Genomic DNA, 25082 nt, shown 5'->3' with positions numbered 1-25082 from the left:
TTTGAGGCAACGTATATTTGTTCTAACATATAGATTCGAGATAGAAATAGCAACAAAATCAGAAATTACGTTCTGTAGTCTACTAAACGAGGACAACGAAATGTTTATTCGAAACTAATGGTAAATGTTTTAAAAGCATAGCAGTTCAAGAAGATGGTGCGAGTAGGGTATACTGCGTCTAAAATAGACACTAAAATTGCACGATGCTCCGTACTTTATGGGTGGGTGGAAATTAACTCCTTATTGAAAATTGCTTATAACTTTCTTAAAACTTAACCAATGTTCATTAAACAGAGAAAAAAACATGCTGCTTCTTACAATAATACACCGTAGATTCATACGATATTTTATTTTCGTCACTGCTGTTATTAGTGGTGAACAGACTAATCTGACGTCTCGGTACAAAGTATGGCAGTCGATGGTATATGTACTGAGATAGAGACTAAGTATGAGTAGACCTCGAGTTTTGATAAATGCAAATACAACAAGGATTTGTCATTCGAAGCTAATAGATGAAATCAACTGATATTGGGAAACGCGGTCGCCCCTCAACATTCGGGACGGAGGAAAAATGTGCAAGTGATTCAGGAAATGTTCACTGGAAGTCCTTAGAATTCACAAAGGCAGACGTCTCTGGAAAATTAATTAACCCGACACACAATCCGAGCTGTTCGGAGGGAACAGTTGAGTTTCTGCCCATAGACACAACACTATTGCAGGAATATCATCGGAAGTCTATCATTATCGGTTGGAGTATAATGAGATGATGGTTCCTTGGTATGAAAACTAGTCCGATCCTTTCGGTAATATAAAGTTATTGTGGTCAGATAAATCCACTTTCATGCTCAGTTGGTTGATAACCATCACAATTGTTATTATTGGGCATGAGAGGATCCTAGGATATTTGTTGAATAAAGTCCCAAAGGTCGCAGTGTGGTGCAACATTACATTCACGGAAGTTAAGGTTTATACGTTATTTGGGACACAATGAATGCGTAACAGTATCTCGTTTTGCTTCAAGATTGTGTTCACGATATTGTACCCATGTGAGACATTTACAACGACCTAATCTATATTCAAGATAGGGGTCTACCTTATTTCCCACGTCTTATCCGTGCATGGAACGACACAAAATTTCCCGGACGAAGTTTGGGACGTCGCGGCCGCATTGAATGCCTAGCAAGGAGTACTGACCTAATGCCTTACGATTTCTTTCTTTGAGGATAGGCGAAAAAAGGAAGTTTATGTTACAAAACTAAAAATTCTTGACGAATTGGAGGAGCGAATTCTGCAAGTTTTTGCAAACGTATCGTTGGGGTATGTTCAGAAGTTTGTTTCAAACATAACGAAATCTGGTAGCTAATTATGATGTACATGTGGAATTTTCGCAATGTATAACAATTCTATTATAGCAAGAAACAAAATGATTCTTGTGTCATAATAAAATGTTAAGTATTGAAAAAGGTATAAATAAGTTGCAATAGGGAGTTCATTCCTGCCCATCTTATATGTGAACATGAAATTTTAAGCTCTGTAAACACTTTGAGATAGTTATCTTAAACTTGAAATATTTCCAAAATAAGCAAAACTGGTCTCGGTTCGTTCATGCGATGATAGCATATTACTGATAATGACATGTCATTCTAAAATTTCATTATTGCGTTACAATTTGATAAAGCTGCAGTACTTACTTCCGGACGGAAACGTTACCAAGTATTTTCATGTGAACAATACATTCTATAATAATGTAGAAAATATAAATAAAAATCACGCATATATTGCTATTGTGTATTGCTATTGTATGCTGGTAGTATAACTAAGATTAAATTTTATTTGTTGACCGTATAATGATTGGCCATTCTACCACACAGACAATTGTATAAGTAACCTTGCAATTTTTCCATGTAACGTTGCATGAAATATCTGGGAACACGTGCTTCCCTTAAAGGAAATGTGCTAATAGACAGGATGCTTCCGTGACATTAACGAAATATGGACTGTTCTAAAATTTAAACTTGTTGTTATCGTTTAATTATTTCATAACTTGCAAATGTTACTTGTTACTTTTTAGATATTTTTCCCAGTGAAACTATTCTTGCTTGCTTACTATGAAATTGTACTTAAGATTGCTTGCTGTCATTACCTTCTGCCAAGGAATACGGTCACAGGAGGTTCCGGTAAGTATCACCAAAACTAATTAATGCATTATTAGTGTATCGTAATTTGGTGAGGCACGTGAAACAATATTTAGGAGATAATGGTGGTCCATATACAGCCAAGTTAAATTTGTAAAACATTCTCTAATTTTAAGCGTAACGACAAAACAAAACGTTTTATAAAAAGGAATTTGTGAAATTGCATCTGCATCCTATATATACACAAACAGGAATGTTTATTTAACTGGTATGCCGCCTGTTACTTTTAAAATAATGTAGAACAAGGCCAAAAAATTGTATATAGCCGATGTCACATTGTTTGACATAATCTCTGACACCATTAGCTTAACAGTATCGCCAACCACAATTAAAGCTAAATTTTTAAGATACCACGTCAGGTTATAATTTATTTCAAATAAACATGTCAAACAAAAACTTATAATATTATATATGTTAGTCAGTGTTTTAATCTAAGGACAGAACCATCACAAACATATAAAATTCGGTTACTTCTATAGCAGTAGTAACGCAAGTGAAGCTGACGATGCACTTAACACCTAAAGTGAAGTGCTCAATAGTTCATTTAGTTTGCAATACTGCATACTGAATGTTGCGTTGTAACGTTTTAGGTTTAATGCGTAGATTGTAAGCATGTAATTACCTGGCCTATCGCAATTTCAAAACATAAAATCTCTATGCTAGATTGGCAGCCTGTTAACCTAGTTGTATTGCAAACCATGCCAAGGAATGTCCTCTTATTGATATTTACATGGTACGAAATTTGAACGTTATATATACATTGATTTATGAGTTATAATACGTATTAAGTTAAAGGTCCGTCCTGTATATAAATAAAAAGAATCGTGTTTGTGACCGCATCATGGGGAAACGACTAAAGACTTAGAATCAAATTTTGGAATATACGAGGGTGTATCATGAAGTTTTAAATATCAAAGTAATAAACATCAAGATACAGGAGTTGTTGTGATTTGTAATTGTTATCTCCTCAGTATGTAGTCACCACTCAGATTTACACATTTATCTCAGCGTTCCTTCACTTTACGAATGCCGTAGAAGTCTGAAGATTGTGCTTTAGACCACTCTTCAACCTCATGAATGACGTCATCTGCTTTATCAAAATGGTGACAACGGAACGGATTCTTCATTTGGAGAAACAAGAAAAAGTCACTGGGTGCGAGGTCGGAAGAATAAGGCGGATGCTGCATTACCTGGAAGCCACACGCACTTGCTTTGTCGACAGCAATTTAAGATGAATGAGCTGGTATATTCTCAGCTAGAAGAAGAACGCCTTTCGGGAACATGCCGCTGTGTTTCGTTTTCACAGAATCGCGCAATTTCTCCAGGAGATTGCTGCAGTTTTTCTTATTGACAGTTTGTCCTTTCACGAGGTGATCTGTTTGGATTACCCCACGAGAATCCCAACAACGGACAGTAGGACCTCCCCCTGACTTTTGCACTTTTTCCTTTTTGGGAGGGAGAGTCAGCATGCTTCCACTGCAAGTTCATGGATTTCATCTTCAGATCATATTGATATATCTACGTTTCATGTATGGTTATCAGACTACCGAAAAAATCCTCTTCATTCCCTTCTAACAGCTCAATGTCTGTTAGGGAAGGTCACTCCGTGCTTGCTTCTGAAAAGGAGTCCGTAAACGAGGAACCCAGTGAGCAGTTACGTTACACATGTAAAGTTCGTTATGGATAATTTTCCACACACTACCATAACTGAGACCAATCTCATTCATAATAGTTTGGATGGTTACACGTCTGTCTTCGACGATTAATTACTACACTTTCTTTACCGTGGACACATCATCGATCAGGGATGATGTTCCGGTTCTTGGGTCGTCGGTGAGGGATGTATGACCAGTTTAAAATTTCCTTTTCCACTTTACAATGGTGTCATAAGGTGGACAATCATCGCCGTACACAGTCTTCATCCCGTTATGAATTTATCTGACTTTATTACCCATCAAATGCCGGAACTTTATCACACCGCGAGCCTCATCTTATCCATCTCTCACTGTAGTTCCTTTTGGCACACCCTGTAAAAAAATAACACTCGTTAAGAGATATTTTTCGTTAGCATCATGCATATAAGAACCATATATAACACAGACAAAATTTCATCACTATATCTTAATAACTTCCTGGGGATAATTAAAACTTTACGATACCTCCTCGTACTTAGTTCCTATTTTGAGCTGGGTGAAATGAAATGAAATGAAATTTTGAGTTTTACGTCCCACGGTTATGCCGGTTAGGCTAAAGGAGACGGTGATAACGAGTAATGAATGGAATGGTGGAATGAAGAAAGTGGGAGGAAACGGGAGAACCCCGAGAAAACCCACGCACACGGTGTTTGTCGTTTGAGCTGGTTGAGTACTGTTACTTTGATTCTAGGTAGATGGAGAGAAGGTTGAAAATTTATGAAAAAATGTACCGTAAGTCACGAGCCCATCATGCTAGGGAAATGAATCTCGGTATGTACATTCCCCTGTAAAAATTCAAGTCATATGTCCAAATGTTTTTGAAAATTTAATTTTCAAGGAAGGGAAGTGCATTTTCTATAATTGATTTGTTCATATTTACAGCAATGTTGATGGTTGCTTGTGATTTCATTACTTAGGTACGTGGAAACGCTTTGAAAAATTTAAAACGAATTTTTGAAGATAGTACTTGTCTTGAGCTAGGTTCTTATTATGTTACATAAATTACAGGGCGTGTAATATTGGGGTTGGAATAGATTAACAATTTTGCGTCAGAAATTACAGTATATCACAAACTCATGAAGGTAGGAAGATGAAACTTGGTATATAAATTCCTCTATAAGGGAACACGTGTTCCCTTCTTGTTTAATTTTTATCTCCTTAAGGGAGGAATGGGTCATTCTCTGTAATTATGTTCTTCAAACTGTTATCCACGTTTTCTGTTGTTTTTAACCGCATCATGGTAAACCGATTGACCCGATCAAAACGTATTTTGTATCATAGTTAGTGCCTACGTGCAACTAAGATTTTTTCATGTCACTTTTATTAAATGGCGTATCGTAATGAGATAAATTTTTAAACTTTTTAACTTTATTTGAATTTGTATTTAGTGTCTCTTCCAGTAGCGAAACTATATGAGACATCAACCTAAAGATTAACATGAGATCAGTACCATCGAGCCCGGTTCTCCCACGCCAAAGGCGCTCATGCTAACTGCTTAGCCATTATGAGGCTCCTTAAAATCTCTGAGGAAAATGAAACCTATTTTTTTTAGCATTATGCTTTCATTCAAATGAGCATCCTTAAGAGGGTTCAAAAAAATCCTATAAACCTTCTCTTCCAGTGCGAAGAACGGGCATTTCAGCTAATATATACAAAATGGGTGGACCATTTACTTTGAAACTCCCTTATAACTAACAAAATATTGCATACAAAACTCGAGTTTCGCACTATCTAAATATCGAGAGACATTTCTTGACACACTATGCAATATAACCAGATTCACAGTGTTGTCAATCCAGGATAAATATTTCAAATAGGACTGTGTTATTTCATTTCATATTTCAAATCTACATGTTAAACATAAATATACGAGGAACAGTCAAAAATTTCACGGAATTTTGTTGTAGCTCTTTATTACGACAATAAGAGTACACATTTGTTTAATTGCGTTGTAAGTAGACGCCTCCGGAACACACATACGTGCTCCACCGCTCGTGTGGTTGCTGGATACACCGACGAAAGTCCTCTTTCGGTATTTTCCGAAGTTTACCAGTCGCATTGGGTTTGATCTCTTCCACGTGCAGTAACGGGTAGCTCTAGAAAGAGCCAAAATTTCTACAGTGATAAACTGTTTTTAACTTTTCCAAAGTCTCTGTAGCAGATTTTTTCTAATTTGTACATTAGCTTACGTTTGTGAAATGTTCAATCTGCGAAATTGCGAACTGATAACCATACCTCCTCCGTTCTGTACACTGCCTGTTATGACCTGATAACACTTGTCAAATTCATAATTAGGCAACCTATAGACTGTACTGTGAAAGAGTCATTGTGATTGCATCATAAATGAAAAAAAAAAAACTACAACATTCCGAGAACTTTTTGACAGTCCCTCGTATAATACTACACATGTTATTCAATTTTGCGAACTTAGGACGCTGCAATACCACGAACATCCAAAGTCAACAAAGTGTTAGAGGCGTCGACCATAGAATAACATAAGTTAGACGAATGAAGCGATCTATATTCAAAGCATCTTAGTGTCAAATAGTGTGCTCATCATATGATCTATGTCGAAAAAATAAAAAAAATTACAAGGAAGTGAAAATTTAACATTTCCTAACGGTCTTTATTTAAAAAAAAGTATCAAAATAATTAGTACATCCAATTCAGTATATAAATCTCAAATAAAATAAAAATCATGGTACCGTTTACAGCAATTTGACATCTCAAACCGTTACAGAAATATGGAAATAAAGATGGCTGAATTGTTTAAAATTACATATTTGTGGGAACTTTCTTGAAATAATTGACGATATGCTCTACTTGTATAATGTTACAACACTTTTTGGTAGATGTAATTACATAATTTTTTTTAGCAATGTTGCAAACCTTACCAACGTTTACATAACTCGAGAGCTGTTTGAGATATCAAATTGCTTTATAAAGCAGTATAGGTTTTACATCTATTAAAAACCATCTTTGAAATTGTATGAGGCACTTTCTTGTATTTGAGCATTTTTTCGGAATAAAGTGTTTTGAAAAGAAAAAAAGTCAAAACTCCTTTGTAATTTTGCTTCTATTGGATTGAAATTCGTTATATCATGATTACAGAATTGGACCCTAAAGCACGTTCAATGTATGTTCTTTCTCAACTACTACTTACGTTATTAATGCTGAAAAATGACTCCAAAATTTGGATGTTTGTGATAACGTCGCGAAATTAGTTTAAAAGACTGAATAGAAAAATATTACAAGTTTTCGTTTTACATGCATATTTGAAATGATTAATAACCTGACATACTGCAATTTCAAAAAATTCCGCTTTATACTGTTTTGGCAACGCAGTTAACCTGCTAATATAATGGACTATGTACAATAGTGTCCTCCTGCCAACATTTACATGATACAAAATTCTAGGCTATTTTTATTTGTTGATATAAAAGCTATGAGGGCGTATTCAGATAAATGATCCACCCCACCCACACTCATGAAAGTACGCGGTACACATAGACGAACACACAGATAAACTGATCGTTACGTACGCAATGTAATTTGGGTGCCGACGTGTAATTCACTTGACACGGACTGCGTGATAGTGAAATTAGAAAATATAATAGTAGCAGCAGAGATCAGCTCGCATTTAAAATAAGGAATGCAAACTTTTTTGAAAATATTTCTTCATTACTCACATATGTACGTAAGTCGCAAAAAGTAGCACCTCTGGTGTTAATATTGCCTTTATGTAAGGGATGTGGTCGAAAAAGTTGATAACCTGCAAGAACAAAATTGTAGAATAAATACGATTGAAGTTACAAATTAGTATTCAAAATCGTGTCTTTCAACCATCTAATCAATATTTTCTTGATCCTTATTAATCCTTTGCAATCCAAATTTAAATTGTTTTTAATTATTACGATGATTAAATGATTTTAAAGAAAGAACACACGATGTATTTAAAATTACAATCAGGGTAAACAATATTTTCGACCACTCCGTTCATTTTATGTTATCTACAAATATTAATACAATTACTTTCTTTATAAGACAATATATTGTACTTTCTTTATAAGACAATACATTTTTACACCGTATATCGGTTCAAATACGTAAGGTTTTATTATAAGTGATTAAATCACTATCATCGATTCAGATAAAAGTTTATATATGCATAAACATTCAGTTTCTTGAACCTTTAGTTTATTGATTTCATACACTCATATATTCTTTTCAGAATACTCTGTATCATCACATCAAGATTTGAAGTTTTGGGAAAATCATAATCATATAAACCATTTTATGTTTTCACTTCATATATTGGTCAAGTCTTTACTTTGGCCATTTCATTTATTTTCTTCCATTCGTCGATTCACTGATTTGTTCTTTCAGTTCCGCACAATTTTGTAAAAGTGTGACAAAACTTCCCTAACCTTAAGATAATCCGTTCCTACTCCTACCCTGCTTGCCCCTATCTTGTTCTACTCTACCACACTATACTCTTTTAAAGCGGTCCTACTTATCGATACGCAGCTGGGGCATCGGAACCGAAAAAACAAATCACTGAATCCAAGAATCGAAAAAAATGAATGAAGTGGCCAAAATAAAGACTTCCCATATATTGTATATTCAATTTCAAGTTAATTATAGTAATTAATGTTTGTCTTATCTAATTATTCTGATATTCCCCATAGTATTTTAAAGATTAATATCCTTGTTTCGATAATTCAATATAAACAGCAGAAAGCTTTAGCGAAAATATTTGTTTGTAAGTCTCCACAAAGAAATAATCTATCGACAAAGAAATGTACTTGGTATATCATCGTTGAATATATTTTAAATTATGGAGCACAATATATAATTAAGTTCAGTAAAGATGAATACAAAGTTAGATTTTATAAATTTATTGTAGTTACCCTGTTTGAAGAAATATAGGCAACAATAAATATGTGAAATTAGTCATATTAATGTATGTCTTAACTACTATCTAGTATTCCACTATATCGCTTCAATTTATTAACAGCCCATCGTAATCGACCTAAAAGTAGTAGAGCAATGTGAAGGATATGATGGTACCTATATGGCATTCCAAGATGTGTCCGCATGGATGGTTAATCCTAACCTTATGGAAATTAATGCATCAGTTACAACAGAAGTTGACATTGACAATGTTAAATTTGTAAGTATCATTTAAAAGATTGAGTTAACTTTTACTAATACCTTGCTATTTCTTTGTTTGATTTCATTTATCACAAATACTTCTTTAGGTTAATCTCAATTTACAAAATGGATATAAAAGATAAAAATATATTATATATTGTACCATGCCGTACTGTAACAATTGAAGTCACCCACGTAGCGTAGTCGTTAATACTTTCACTTTTGGTAGAGCAATCCTGAATTCGATTCTCGGTAGAAAAAGTGTAAAGGTCTTCTCAGACCAGCCATTCGGAGTAAAACTTTCCTCATTCTCACATGACAAAGATCGGGGCCATATCTAACATAAAAGTCATAAACCTAACAGTTGCTTCCTTCCTTACTTCCCTGTGTAATATGATAGCCAAAGAGACATAATTGATGGTTTTCACATATGCCGAATACACGGAAATAAAAATATTTCCGAATTCCTAATAATACAAATCAAGTTCTTCCATTACAATTAGGGACATTTGAAGTCTACAGCGTTTCTTTGAAGTTTAGATTATAGTTTGGAAGCATCTGTCTACTTTATGTATGTAAAAGTATATGTATTTGATTTGTAGTTGATTTTAAGTAAGACTAGTTGATCCCAAGGAGTTCAAAACTTTAGCCGTTTAAGCATTATAAGACGTAAGAGCAGAAGTTCTTAATTGACTTCCTTGTACATTATAACATATTAAGAGTATGATTTTTGTTCCTTGTACGGCCTCAAATGATTTGAGTCTTAATTTAGACTGTGTATCCACATCTCATAAAACTTTCGTGCTGAAGAGAGTATTAAATTTAAACTAAACTCAAATCGAATGCAGTCATCATTACTTCGACAAAAAAAATTATTTGTTGAAATTCTTGCTACAACTTTATAAATAAGACTATTCGTTTTATAAATAGACTATTATGTAGGTTTCAATGAATTCATTATAGTTGATATCATCACATCTTGTTACTGGAGAAGATATCTCTGGCAGCAAAATCCTTGAGCATACAGGAATGCAGCTCTTCTAGTGATATGTGTATGGAAAAAGTAGTGATGTGAATAGAAGCATATGGAGTAACAAATGGCCAGTATATTGTGCAATATAAACATAGACAGATCAGACAGCGCCGACCACAGTTTTAGCTGGACTCTGGGACATGGTAATGGGTGTGTAGTTTTCAACGTAGACGGTTCGGTGTTGCTTGCTGAATGTTTGTTTGACAGCATGTACAATTTTCGTTGACCCAGAACCACATATACACCAGGTTATAGTAGACGCACGAGTACCGTTGCTGGTGTACTGAGTGATAAAATTGCAGAATTTGTGACACATTCAGTAGGTCTATAATGGTGTCTCATAGCCGCAGCATTTCAGACTAAATTGTTCTGTAATTCATAGTGTGCGAATAGCAGGTTTAATGGCGTGTAGTACAATTGTTACACTACACGATAACTTATGGTCAAAATTGATTAAAAACCGTCTAGTGAGTGCAACATGAGACACGTTCTCGCAATTGAGACCAAAACCTCTCTTCACAACTCTCGACGTTGTATGTCAGCAGCGGAAAGTCCGAATACATGGAGTTAAAGTGTGTAAGACTGCTTCTATGGACGATGGCTACTGCTTTTTCCTTCCCTGTATGATCACATCACATGTCAAATATTAGATGTGTATAAGATGTTGTTAATCTTTAGCTTGTTCGTCAAGTTTCTAGTACAGGAGCAGCAAAGTGTTGTAGACTCGTACACTAAGTGTGACTAACGATTTGTTACGAATACATTTAACGCTGTTCCTTTTATTCTATACGTCATGCATAGATTCTATATTTGCTACAAGTACAGCTTTCATGGCAAACTTAAGTTTTGCATTATTGTATAGTAATTAAACTGTAGCATACATTTTACTCCGCTCACAGATGTATATCCTGATTTTGCAATTTTGACGAACAGCTGTGTATTTCGAAAATTGCTTCCGTGTTAGAGATATTTAACGGATTCAATATATTTGGTCTTAATATCATTAAATCAAATATTTATATTTATGTAAGGCATTAGAGAAGTTATAATGTTATTTTCAGAAATGTCTTATTAAATTTAGTTTGACACTTTCTTGGGATTTGTTAGAGTAATTGCTTAAATATTTTGAATTTGAAATTAAAATAAGAGGTTTATTATTTTTTTTTAGGTGAAAGTACATATAACAAAATGTAAAACCGATGAGAAACGAACATGCGAAAATTATCCAGAACTGGTCCAGGAAGAACTATGTAACTTTCTGTTGAATGATGAAATTGTCGCAGAAGGAATGCAAAAGTTGGAAACTGTCAATGAATGTCCCATAGCGAAGGTAAATGCACTTGATTTCAAATATATATATGAAACATAACTTTAATTCAAAATGAAGTGATTTCGTTTACTCTGAAACTATTGTAGAATTTAAAATTATGCTAATTCAATACTAAAACCGAAAGCAGTAAAACTGCCTTTCCCGATCATAATAGGGAATGAAGTCAAAGATGGGATCCTGCTGTCCTGTGGTTCTGCGAAAGATGGTTACGTAACTCATACTAAGAATATTTCTCCACTTCTATTACGGCGTTTTCTCTATGGTGATAAATATTGGAACAAATAAATCATATCTTTTGTAGTAATCATATAAATCATTTTACTAGTAGTTATTTAGCAGAAGTTGAAGATCGAAATTTTTGAACCAAACAGTCCATCGTATTTCTTTCTCAAGTAGATAGTAGACACTACGTTTGCTGTCGAGTTTAGGGTAAGTAGCTTTAAATACTTTCTTTTATTATAAGAGGGTCGTTCCGAAATTAATGCCTCCCATTTTTTGTGTTGACTTTGTGTGTCCGTGCCAGTTGTTGTTGCTATAGTGCGAATGCTTGAACCTTCCTCTTTTATTTGCAATTGGTCCCGTTGTTCTGCGGTAGTTGGCGCCAGCATAGGAGTGTTCCAAAATGGAGCCTGATATGGACGTGCGTATGAAACAATTCCTCACTCCTGAAGGAATTGCGTTCATTGAAATCCATTGACGTTTCGTAAAGGTTTATGGACACCAAACAATAGACGTGAACAATGTGAGGCGATAGGTACGGCATTTTCCAATTGGTGAAAAGGGTGTTCATGACAAATCACGACTTCGTCGACCCTGCACAACTGTCATCCCTCGCAATGAAGAGCGTTTGGATCACCTCATCCGTGCTGATCGCGAGATAACGAACAAAGAATTGTGAACGAAGCTCAATTTCCGCTGTAATAGCTTGGGAAAATGCTGGAACATCTTGGTTATCGCAAAGTCATTGCGAGATGGGTGCCGTGGATGTTTAAAAAGGATCACAAAACTCAGCGAATTTAAATTTATCGGGACCTACTGGACCAATACGAGGCTCAAATTGACAATTTTCTGGGTAGCATCGTCACTAGAGATGAGACGTGGTGTCATCACTATGAGCCGGAATCCAGACTCGGAAGCTGCTGTCAAAGTTGTAAAGAAGTGGTTAGTCTCTGCTGGTTCTGATTTTTACAAACGTGGCAAGCAGGCTCTGGTTCATCTTTGGTAAAAGTGCATAACGAATGGTGGGAACTATGTGAAAAAGTGACGGTCTGTAGCTGAAATATTGCTCTGTTTAGCTGTGCTGCTGTTATTTATGTATCGCCATTACTTTCCATGAAACAAGAAGGCAAACGAACCTCGTAATAATTGTTCTTAGTATAGCAGAAGAATTTATGACAGCAGTTTGAAAAGACAACTTGAATATTTAGAATTGTTTTTTAACTTATGAAAGCATTCAGAGCAATTGTTCGAAGCAATTTTGAATGCATCCAAGCAGAAGACTGTAACGTAATTCTTCACTGAATTATTTAATAGTTGGAACTAATTTGCATGGAAATTGAAGTTTATTTCCTAAATAGCTATTTTTAGAATTTCGATATGTTTCTTCTGGTGGAGTGAACAAATCAAGGGCCAGATTATATTATATATTCTAAAGCTTTCAGGAAGGTTGATGTTACTACAGTGCTATAAACGTGGCGGAAATTCAAATGAGTTTGAAAAGTAACAATTGTGTGTTCAAAAAAAATGGAAATAATACTCGTTTCGTCGAAGTACAAATGAGGATTTCTTAAAATCTTAAAATCCCTATTTCCCAAGGAAACACAAATGCTAAGCAGCATAAAATCTCTATAAGATATTGTGTTTTTCAAAGATCCAGAGTTTAAGTTCTAGTTTCATAGACAAGAAATTAAGTATCATTTAATTAAAATGCTGCATTTAAATTTAACAGTGAGCAGTTTTTTTATCGCAGTAGTAGTAAGTACAAAGCAAAGTAATGTGGGAACTGCTTATTTGCATTAATTGTTTACCAAGTATGTTTAAGTTACACTTTACTTGCTGTAGGTTAATTTCAAATTTGTGGTAACAAATGTATGTTTTCTTTTTATATCTATAGGTAAAGGGGTGATCTAACGATTTTATTTGAATATAAAATTTTTAAAAAAATGTATAACAATACCATATAATGCAGTCTTTATAAATTATCAGTTATACAGTAAAAGCTCTTTATTCGCGGGGTATATGTTCCATAAATATGCCGCGAATACAGAAACCGTGAATACGGAATGGTAGTTTATATGGGATTATAGGAGATACGTTCCTAGTGACAAAACAAAACAAAAAAAAAAAAACAAATACATATATAAAAAATCAATTTACTGTAATTGAAGTTTTTGACCATATTGATTAATTATTATCTTCAGGCTTAGGCAATGGTTTGAAGAATTTTGTATTTTTTTCTTGCTTGGCAGTTTTTAAAACCTCCTTCCATTCAGACTGATATTCCGCAGTGGCATTAGCAATTTGCCTCTTAAAAATAAGACTTCGTTCCATAGACGGATCAACTTTCATAAATAAATCACAAAGCTCATGTGTCATTCTTAAACTTTCACTAAGATTTTTCAAATTAAATGTCACGTTTCCAGTGCTTGTTGAAGCCTCTTCTTCAATGGGCTCTGAATTTAACATTTCCTCCAAGTTGGTTTCACTCAAATCTTCATTTTGCGATTCAAGCAATTCCTGAATGTCACTTGATTCTATCTGTTCGAACCCATCTCGTCCTATTCCATTCCCAATTTCGGCTATGTTTGCAGTCAAAGATTGAATTTGCACACATTCTTCGTCATTTTCCGCAGTCAGAGCAGGCCACAGTTTTTTCCAGCATGACTTCAATGTGTGTGGCTTCAGTTCTTCCAATCATTCTTTTATGTTTACGATGCATTTTGCTATGTCAAATTTCTTCCAGCATTCCATAACATTCATATCAGGATTACATTTCATATTATCCAATACGATTTTGAAGGTTCGTCTAATGTAATAAAGCTTAAAGGCCTGGATTATTCCTTGGTCCATAGGTTGAAGCAAAGCCTTCGTGTTGGGAGGTAAAAATGTCACTTTTATATATGAATGCATAGTTTCAAGTTCGCGAGGATGACCTGGTGCATTGTCCAAAACTAGAACTGCTTTAAAGTCTAAATTCTGTTTTTTTAAAAATAAGTTTCAACTTCAGAAACAAAACAATTCCGAAACCAGTCCCAAAAAATAGCGCTTGTAACCCACGCTTTCTCTTTAGCACGCCAAAACACTGGCAGGTCCTCCTTGTTTTGATTTTTTAAAGCCCGAGGATTTAACGATCTGTAAAACATCAGTGGTTTAATGACACAATCTCCAGATGCATTAGATCATAGCAGCAGTGTAACTCTATCCTTTGCTGCCTTAAATCCAGGAGCAGACTTTTCGCTATTAGAAATGAATGTTTTGTTTGATATTCTCTTCCAAAATAATGCAGTTTCGTCTGCATTAAATACTTGCTCAGGTTTGTATCCTCCATCAGCCACTAAGTTTGCAAATTCTTCTGGACATCGTTCTGCTGCAGCAGTGCCTGGAGATGCAGCTTCTCCAACGATTTTAATGTTATGCAATGATTGTCTCACCTTAAATTTATTGAGCCAACCTTCCGATGCTTGAAATCCTCCATCTGTACATTCGCCACTACATCTACCATCAGGTTCTTTAAAATGAGCGTAAAGACGCTTTGCCCTCTCCCGGACCATTGGACTACTCAGGGGCATCTTTTTTTAGTTGCGGTCTTCGATCCATAATGACAACGCCACTTCCATTTTTTCTATTGCTGGATCACGAACAATTTTTGCTGACAGTGAAGTTGAAGCTACAGACGACCTTATTTTATCTTCGGATTTTTTTTTATCGATCGTAAAGTTGATTCGTTGACATTGAATGAGCGTGATATGGATGCAAACGACTCTCCAAGGCGTAAACGATCAGGCATTTCTACAGAGCGTTCCAAAAGTCTCTATACACCTGAATCGTGGCAGGTCAAAGTCGCATTCAAAGTCACATGAAATAAAATTTTATGCGAAGGTTTGCAACACTGCTATATTATCGCCTTGCGTGAAGTTCCTTTCTTAGATTTCAGTCGGCAATGTGACGTTGAAGTGATTGTTGCATCTAGTTAGTGGTCTCTGAAACAATGGTGTTTACTTTGGAACAACGAATTTTCCTGGTTGAACATGTGTTCCGTGAACAAGGTTAGTACAGACAGACAGTCAAAGATAAGTTTGCAGCTAGGTTTCCGGATACACCTGTTCCGAATCGTCACACTGAAGGACACTGATCGATAAATTTAGAGACATTGGATCGGTAATGAACTATGATCGAAGTGGTAGACCATCAGTGCTCGATGAAGAAAAAATACTACACATATCGGATGCAATGCAACGTTGCCCCCATAAACCACTTCGAAAACTTGCCCAGGAAGAAGCAATAAGTGTTGGTATGGCACAAAGGGCGGTTCGTAAGAAACTGCGTCTTATCCCGTATAAGGTGAGAGCGGTGCAGCAGTTACTTCCTCCCGACAGGGTAAAACGAGTGCAGTATTGTGAATGGTTTACACGGTTTGTTATGGACAAGTCTGACGATGTTTTGGATAGTGTTTTTTTTCTTTTTTTTTTTTTTACTGATGAGGCCTGGTTCCTTTTATCAGGTTACGTCAATGCCCAGAACTCATGTTTGTGGTGTGCAGAAAACCCATATGTCATACATGAAGTTCCTCTGCATGTCCAGAAGGTAGGGGTGTGGATTGCAATATCCAGAAGAAGAATAGTTGGCCCCATATTTTTCAGACAAACAATAGATTCAACTCGTTATTGTGAAATTATTTACCAGTTCATGGGAGAACTAAGGGAAGACGAAATCCGTAACGCTTGGATACAACAAGATGGCGCTACAGCACATACAGCTCGCCAATCCATGAGATTACTGCAAGAGGTTTTTGGAGATCGAATAATTTCAAAGGGATTGTGGCCACCTCGGTCTCCTGACTTGTCTCCTCCGGATTTTTACTTCTGGGGTTATGAAAAGAATTCTGTTTATAAAGGGAACCCCCACACGCTACAAGAACTCGAAACACCTATTCGAGATTTTGCTTATAGCATTCCACGTGAACAACTTGTGAGAGTATTTGAGAACAAGATGAAACGTGTGCAAGCATGTTTGGAGGCTCATGGGGGACATTTCCAACATTTGCTGTGAAAATGTGTGTTAAAATGTGTGTGTATATGCTTCGCCCTGTATATAGTGCTTTTATTTCATAAAATATAATAAATTTTGAGTAAAATTATTTTCTCGTTGCTTTGAATATGTGACAATTCAGGTGTATAGGGACTTTTTGAACGCTCTGTATTTTTACTTTAAGCGGTAACAGATTTTTTTCGTGTCGAAACTCGTTTCTCATTGTTTTTAGTTGACATTACTGTATAAATTAAGAAAACAGCGGTAGAGACGTGTTACTCGATCACAATTTTTGTAACGAATGGAAAGACGAAACAATAAAACACGCAAACCGGCCCTTGCCAAAGGACGGAACGTCTAATAATGTGGCGGAATTTAAAAATATACTTTATTTATTGAGTAATAAGGTTGCTTTTATTCTGTTTCTTTACATTCTCAAAAACACCGATCGCGGCGAAGGCGGCTTAAGTCAAAGTCCGAACCAATACAGCGGCGATAGATACGCGAATAAAGAAATCTTTAGCCGCGAATATAGGTATTGGGTCGTCTTTTTTTAATCCGCGAATAGTGAAAACGCGAATGAAAGGAGCGCGAATAAGGAGTTTTTACTGTACTTAATATGAAATCAAGGACCTGAAGACAAAAGCATAGAATCCTAAAATACATCTTAGTACTTGGTTTGGTTTTGTTTACTGAGCAAGCCTTTCCTGTTTTTCGATGAACTTCAAAAATTATTCTAAATACAGCTTCGAAGTTGTGTTACAAAATTGATCCCGTATGCAAACCAATTAACGTTCTCCCTTAAATTATATGTTATTTCAAATAACTAAATATTGAATCATTCTAAAAGGGTTATAACATAACCACACTATGCCTCGGTTCGTACATATATTTTCATGTATTTTGGCTACTACGCCATATTAAAGATACTAGCTTGAAGAACCATACACCCGTTTAGAATACACACAACTCTATATTTGACGATAATAACGTATTTTACTGCACAATTGAAAATTATAGACATAACTATTGTGGCGACTTACACAATTATATCTCATAATCATTTCCTTGGCAACAACTACCATAGCACCGTATTAACAAAAATATGTCGATCAATCTACAAAATATAACTTACATTCTTTCTTTTCTTCTTTACCGGCATAACCGTGGGACGTAAAACTCAAAGATTTCATTTCATTTCATTTCTTTTCTTCTTTTTCTTCTATCTTGTGGCTAGTGCTTGTAAATATAGCACTTATACCCTGATTAGTAACGATATACAATATACAACGTTATCGTTGTAGGGTATCGTGTTTGGTGCATAGTTTACTTCAGCATCCTAGTTTAAGTTAACATTCAACTATCAGCGCTTTGAAAACTTTTCTTTCTGTTTCTGTGTTCATCTCGTGCTTTTCATTTTCTCCAAACTCATGTAAATAAACATCGCATGTAGTGAAAATTACGTTGTGTACAACGTAAATAATTTACATTTCTTAAGTGTATATATTGTAGATAGTATTAATTTTCTTGGTCGGAGACGGGTTGTAGGACTTTTGATATTTTGACTTCAAAATTGACGTTATTCGATTATACACTTCTTACTTAGGCTACGGACCAAGTTTCAACTTGCGCGAACAAAGGAATCCAAAGTTATTGGGATCAAAATTTTTCGCAAAGTATAGAGAGGTTTAGGAAAATAGTGTTCGAGAGTGGATTGATTGGAGTATTACATTCTTAAGTACATCGTTTTCTGCTAGTTTCTTACGCGATTTACATCTTTCATTTCTTGGGCATTTTCCTTTACTGCAGATGAAAACAAAGCCAATTTTGTAATTATCTTTATCTTTTGTATATCTATCGGATATCTATCGGATTCACTTTTTCAGTGTTTTCTCTTGTCGCAATAAGATTATATTTTTCAAGGAATGCAAATGCATCTTCTTCATACTTGAAGTAATAATTGAAATTCATCAATGCCTTCTAGTTCTGGCCACTTTTCCATTATTGAAAAAACGAGCTACAATAGGTATAATGAAAATAGAGTGTGGTCGGTATATGATGTCTCTCAGAACAGTATTAGTTTTCTATAATCACGCGAACAACAATAGCTTTAAACAACAGCGCTGGTAAATCTACACAAACTTCAATTTTCTATGCATCATCAAAGCCGACTTGCCAAAACGTGAACTCATTTTCTATTGAAATTTATAAGCTGAATATTATAGCAGTTTGGAAAATGACCCCCTGTTAACACCCGACTGGGCTTAGTTTGCGCAATTCGAAATTTCATGTAAAAAATTTATATATATATATATATATATATATATATATATATATATATATATATATATATATATATATATATATATATATGGCAAAATTTTGACCGCACATAACTTTGGATCCCTTCATTCGCGCAAGTTGAAATTTAGCGTGTAGACTTAGTAAGATGTGTAGAATCGAATTACATCAACTTTGAAGTTAAAATATCAAATGTTCTATAACCCGTCTCCGACCGTTTTCTTTTCTGTTGAGTGAAAGAGCGTTTTTTTTTTTAAATTTTAGTCTTTCGCTCCTTTCTCTCAACATCTAAATTTTAGTTATTTCTCTCTCTCTCTCTCTCTCTTCAAATTAACTCATATTTTCCTTTACAACGCAATCACAATATCCATCATAATTTAAGTCGACGTTCTCTTTGTATATAAATCCTGTGTACTTATTTCAATTCTTACTGTGAAACGTATCTAACATCAATATATTAGTAATATAATAATAATAATAATAATAATAATAATAATAATAATAATAATAATAATAATAATAATAATAATAATAATGTAGCTATGATTTTATTTCGTCCCATGGTGACAGAAAGGTATATGTAAATTTAGGCATTGTGAGCTATCTTGAGACTGATTTTGTTTCGAGTTGCAATTCAGTATTTTAAAAGTTCTTATCTGGTATGCGCGGTATTCTACCTTTAAAAAATATACTTAAGAAAGCACTAATGGCTCTTAGTGATTTTATATCACATTTCGCGTTTCAAAACACGGTCAATACCAACGCTATAAGAATTACATTTTGAACACCTTGGTATTACTTGATTTTTGCAATCTCGTACTATAATACACTTTTTCTCTACTAGAAAATACCTAAGGTATATACTCTAATTTCACTCAAAATCACCTAAGGAAAATTTACGATGCTTCACCATGTGTTTCTCCAACTTGACTACATGTGCCTCAACAATTTCTCTGTTTTGGAATTACCGCTTCTACGAAACACATGAAGATGAGTCGTATACCATTCTACTCAGAGGCTTTCCGCACCCCGAAGATTGATTACACGACGCAGAAAAATGTTTTCTTTATTAGACCAATGCACCAAAAATTAATGGAACTGGTATATGGTGATACTCACTAGTTTCAGAATATAAACATAAAATGAGATGTACGTATTCATTAGACCTTGTTTTGGTGCAAATGGACTTAGTTTATGATATTTACGTATGGACGAAGCAGAGCTGTATAAGTGGGTCTCAGTGTCCGTTGCTGACCATTTTCATAGTTGATTTTACAGCTCTTACCGTTAGATGAGTAATGAATCTTTAATTATAGTAGTATCTCGCTACGACCGTAAATCACATTGTGAAAGATGCATTGCATATGGATGAACTTCTGTTTATCATAGACCTGACGCACACATTAGAATCTGCATTGGTATATCGCTATCAACGATGTACTTATGAGTTCACAGATCCCTTGGACAAATGTGCCCGTAACACAAAGAAGAAGAAAAATTTCGTGGAGACACTCGTCGTAATATCTGAGATAGACATGAAGTCACTACACCGAACAGTTGTCAGTCATTACCTATTCCTGAGTGACTAGTAGTTGGAACCTCTTTGTTTTTACATGCGTTAATTATGTTCTTAGCAATAGTCGAGAACACACATTTCCTTTGAAATTATTTTGAAAACTAGACACTGAATAGTGTCACGATATATATTTCTTTCAAAACGTGTTCATTTAAGGTGTCTGTTACATTTATGTCATATTTAAGACAGTGAAACAGTATTGCTGGCTGCAGATTGTGCTGATCATCAAACCAGTCGGTAGACATGGGGTGAATGGTATGAAATTGAAACTTGAACACATATACGGGACTCAACCTCCTGTATCAATCATTGAGCGAGAATAAAAGAAAATCACTGTATTAATAAGTGAAATTAAGATATTTGGTAAATTTATATAGTATCGTCTTTAACAAATCAACTTATTCCAGATTATAAAAGCTCGAATTTTATATTAAAGCAATCCTATGAAGTGAAATCATTGAATATTGTAAATGTGTATAGCGAAATATTGTACTATTACTGTCCTATAATATTATCCTTAATCGTCAGCTTCAATATATATTTAATACATAATTTTCTTGGATGCCAAATAAATACAAATACTCAAAAGTAATATTTGTAATTTAATTTTCATTTGTATTACTGTATTTGAAACGTAAACGATAGTAGTTTGAGATGTGACATCGAAATAAATAAGATATGGACGTAGTGTTGCGATAGAAGAAATCTTTCGTAAAACTTTTAGTCGTTTTATTTTGTATTTTCCTCAGATTGCATAGCGTTATCTACAATGAGTAATTAATTTTTATTAGTATTACCAGATTAATCTTAGTCGTTTTATAAAAGTGATCATTTTTGAGTAAGATAATATTTTCCGAATTTCTCCTTAAGAGCCTACCTTACTAAAAATAATACGAAATTTACCATTTTCTTAAATGGTAAACCAAAACAACACAGGAAACCAAAACAACATAATACGTAATCAAATGCAGTTGAGTTCAGTCCTCTACTCGCTGCCTTAACTTAGATTTTAGGGAAATTATTTTTCTGGCAACACTGTAATTTCTATGGATGGTAACACTGAACATTCTTCAGGTTCATATTTTCTGTTGTAGAATAGCATTATCTATGACATTGGGGTACGTTACATTTCATTATCTCCTTTCACTGATGAATAAACAAGCAAAAGAAAAATGGTAAATTTCGTATTATTTTTAGTAAGGCAGGCTCTTAAAGAAAGCATACCCCCATAGTGAAAGTTGTATCTAATTATAGGGATCATATCTTTTGGAGAATTTTCCCGTAAAGTTGTTTGGAGATGAAGAAGAAGCTGAAAAGAAGCTTAGAGCATCTCAAGGCTATTGGATAATAAAAACTCTTCCTTTCGATGAAGGTGATAAAGAGCTTGGATGTGCACATTTTGAGTTCAACATTGCAGAAGAGAAACAGAAAAGTGTCCGAGGAAGGAAGAAAGGTAGAAAATGAAGAATAACCTGCATGCAAAATATACTTCGCATTCTACTTCCATTAACTAAAGATGGAAAGTAGAATCTTATAATGGCACAGATCTGTAATAAACTTGTTTTAATTTACTACTTGTTGTTTATTTATTTTAAACGTTCTTCTAAAATGTTACTCATCCAGATTCTTTTTTAATGGTAAGTAAGTTTTGTGTAAGTCTTGTAGACAAATGATTAGTTTTCCTAAACTTTTGTAAGTTTGCAGAGCAACTTATCAATCTATCATTTTCGCCTGACCCATCTTTCCATCAATAATACTCTCTCCTTGGGTTCATGTTCTCTGGTTTTCCTCAAGACTGCATTACCCCCTTTGCGTCATTTGCTGTGCACTGCAGATTTTAACACATTCGAGTTGGAGCCCGTTGCTGCGATGTTTTCTTTTAGTCGGCTGGGTTTGCGATGTTTTTCGATTTTTTATAAAATAAATGTGTATAAACCTGCAACGAAATAATTATTTTCTTGAAATATAAACTTAGTACTACAGAATACAACATTATCAGCCTGTTTTCTCATTTTTATGTGCCTTTTAAAACTATTTATAAACGTACCTTTTCCAATTATTAAAAAAGTCCGATAAGCAATATGGTTGATTATAAGTATACATATATGAGCATTTTTGGCTCGCGGCAGAATGGTATACGTATAAAGTAAACATATAGTGCAAGGCCGATTATTTTTACGCCTGGAGTAGCTGTTTTGTCGTTCGTCCTTTTCGCATTCGCTCGTCTGTCACGCTACTTCTGCGAGAAGATGTATAACAATATAAATAAATAAATAAATAAATAGATTGTTGTGACTAAGAAAATATTACAAAGAGAAAACTCCCAACCACTCACATAAATGTTTATTATTACCTGGTCAGTCCCGCGGCGTGTGCACAAAAGTCGTGTCGTGAAACATACGGCTTTTGTCGTGAACATCACGGTAGCTATTTTGCTGGCCAAACTGATTTGTCATTTTTACGATAGAGACAGTATGGATGATCGAGGTAGTGTATTATATTTGCACAGTTTCTGCTTAAAAACTAAAAGGCGAAGGCAGAGAGGAAGAAACTGGGATCATTTCTTCAAGATTCAAAAACCTGGTGCGTTTGTGCTATTATTTAGTGACGTAAGAAGTGATTAAACGAAGTTTTTAAAAATTATATTCATATGTTGATAGCAACATTTAATGAATTGTTAGAGAAAATAAAAGGCCAATTTTTAAGTCAAAATACCCACTTGAGACATGACACATCCTCCACAGTATTAATAATACAAGATTGAACTAAAAGCTATAATATACTTTTGCTGAATTTATGCAAAGAATAAATGCAACACAAAACACGCATTGCACTTCATCTACGGAAAATTATTTGTTTTTATAGTTCAAATTCTCAAAATTTGAATTAAGTATAGTGTAAACCTCCCTCCAGACAGTTGTTTAATTCTGGGACGTGTATGAATCCAAAGATTTGTCCCACAGTATGGGCCTTTCCTACATCAAACTAATTAATATTTCTATATCTATATCTTTCATGGACTTCATTTATAGCAAAAAGTAACTCCTTCTAACACCTCTCAATAAAAGCGAACAGAATTTTGTCAAGTGCACGCCGTCTAGTCTGCAGAGAACCATAAGCAACAATAGTAATCAACACGTTGTGTACGGAGAGGCGCCGCGCCGCGTCTTGAAGGGCGCCGTGATGTTTACGGCGGCCGCAAGCGGCGAAACACAGTGCCCAGATAATCTGAAAAGCCTCATATATACTAATGGTAATCAAATAATCACAGTGCCGTGCCGGAAGCGGCACGCGACAAACGCCACGTAATCTGAACCTAAGCTCGTAACCCTTGTTAAGTATACGTCAGAAATGGCTCCGAAGAAATTACTTCCCCATTTGAATCACTCCCTGAGTTCATTACTTTTCCCGATGTGCAATTGTTGTAAATTGTTTAGAATTAGAAAGTTATTGAATTTGAAACTTAAATCGCTTTGAATAAATGATTATTTTTCTTTTGCCAGAAGTTAAAGCATATTTCGAGATAAGAAAATGCACTCTGATTTTAAGTAATAGATATTTCTGCTTTGATCATTATTTGCTGCCTACTGACCGAAAACGCTGATTAAACAGAAAATAATATGTATACTTTTGTACGCAATGATTAGAAAATCCCTTTATAGCCGAACTAAATGCTTGTAATAATGTGAAATATTAAGATATTTCAGATTTGAACCTTTCATTCTAACAACAGTGCCCCTCATTCGGGTTACATCATGATATCTGCGCAACTACCACGTAAGAGTCAGCGGAGTAAAAAGAATATAAGTCGGTAAATTGATCGTTTCATTGTCTCACATTTTTATGTTTGGTGAACAACAATTGCAGGTACTACTAATTTTATTTTGAGGGAGCGTTTAGTGGCAAGTGTGTAGATCCGTGGACGGAAACACAACAACGAAACTATGCTGCAGATAATGGATAGGAACAGATCGGTGTAGTTAGAGTTTGGTTATATGGAAATGAAACTTTTCGTTTGTGAAGTGCTTTGTATACCCTTCCTTCTGGTCGTCCATCAACCCGAAAGGAAACTTGTGCAAACGTTGATGCGTTTACATTCAAGTCTACCAGAAACTGTTCTGCAGAACATATAATTACGTGGTGCACAATGCAGTTCCATATGACAATGGAGCCTGCACGCTTCACGGTCAATGGCCATCAATGAACTAACTGACGATGACTTAAACCGACGGAAGGATGCATACAGGATCTTATAGGAGGCCTTCTCCATCATTCCTGCTCAGAAATACGTTCTTTCTCTTACGAATGTGCTATTTATCGCATTTCGATGGATAGGAACGTTTTCATATGGTCAAGGTAAAACCCATATTTCTGTCAAGAACTTTAGAAAATTCCTCCGCACCTCAAGCATTGAGAGGGAATGACTAAACAATACATCTTTGATCCATTGTTCTTTACGGGTTCCATAATCAAGGTCACTTATCTGGAGATATTGAATGACAGGCTTCTTCCATAGCTCCAGAATCTGGGCATCAGTAATACGGGAGCTCCG

The 25082-nt window shown here is 34.9% G+C and overlaps 1 protein-coding gene across 1 annotated transcript; it reads left to right on the top strand.

Annotated features, from left to right (window-relative positions):
- The first annotated feature begins 2094 nt into the window (after positions 1-2094).
- LOC145670712 (uncharacterized) lies at positions 2095-22052 on the top strand. Its single transcript, XM_081739496.1, has 4 exons — positions 2095-2177; positions 8907-9062; positions 11245-11406; positions 21785-22052. The coding sequence occupies exons 1-4, from the start codon at positions 2109-2111 to the stop codon at positions 21992-21994; spliced, it is 597 nt and encodes a 198-aa protein (XP_081595622.1). The 5' UTR covers positions 2095-2108; the 3' UTR covers positions 21995-22052.
- Positions 22053-25082: the final 3030 nt, after the last annotated feature.

The sequence above is a fragment of the Thermobia domestica genome, chromosome 14, assembly GCF_964235325.1.
Source record: "Thermobia domestica chromosome 14, izTheDome1.hap1.1, whole genome shotgun sequence".
Taxonomy (NCBI): Eukaryota; Metazoa; Arthropoda; class Insecta; order Zygentoma; family Lepismatidae; genus Thermobia; species Thermobia domestica.
The sequence above is the reverse complement of the archived record's forward strand: the minus strand, read 5'-3'. Positions and strand labels throughout refer to the sequence as shown.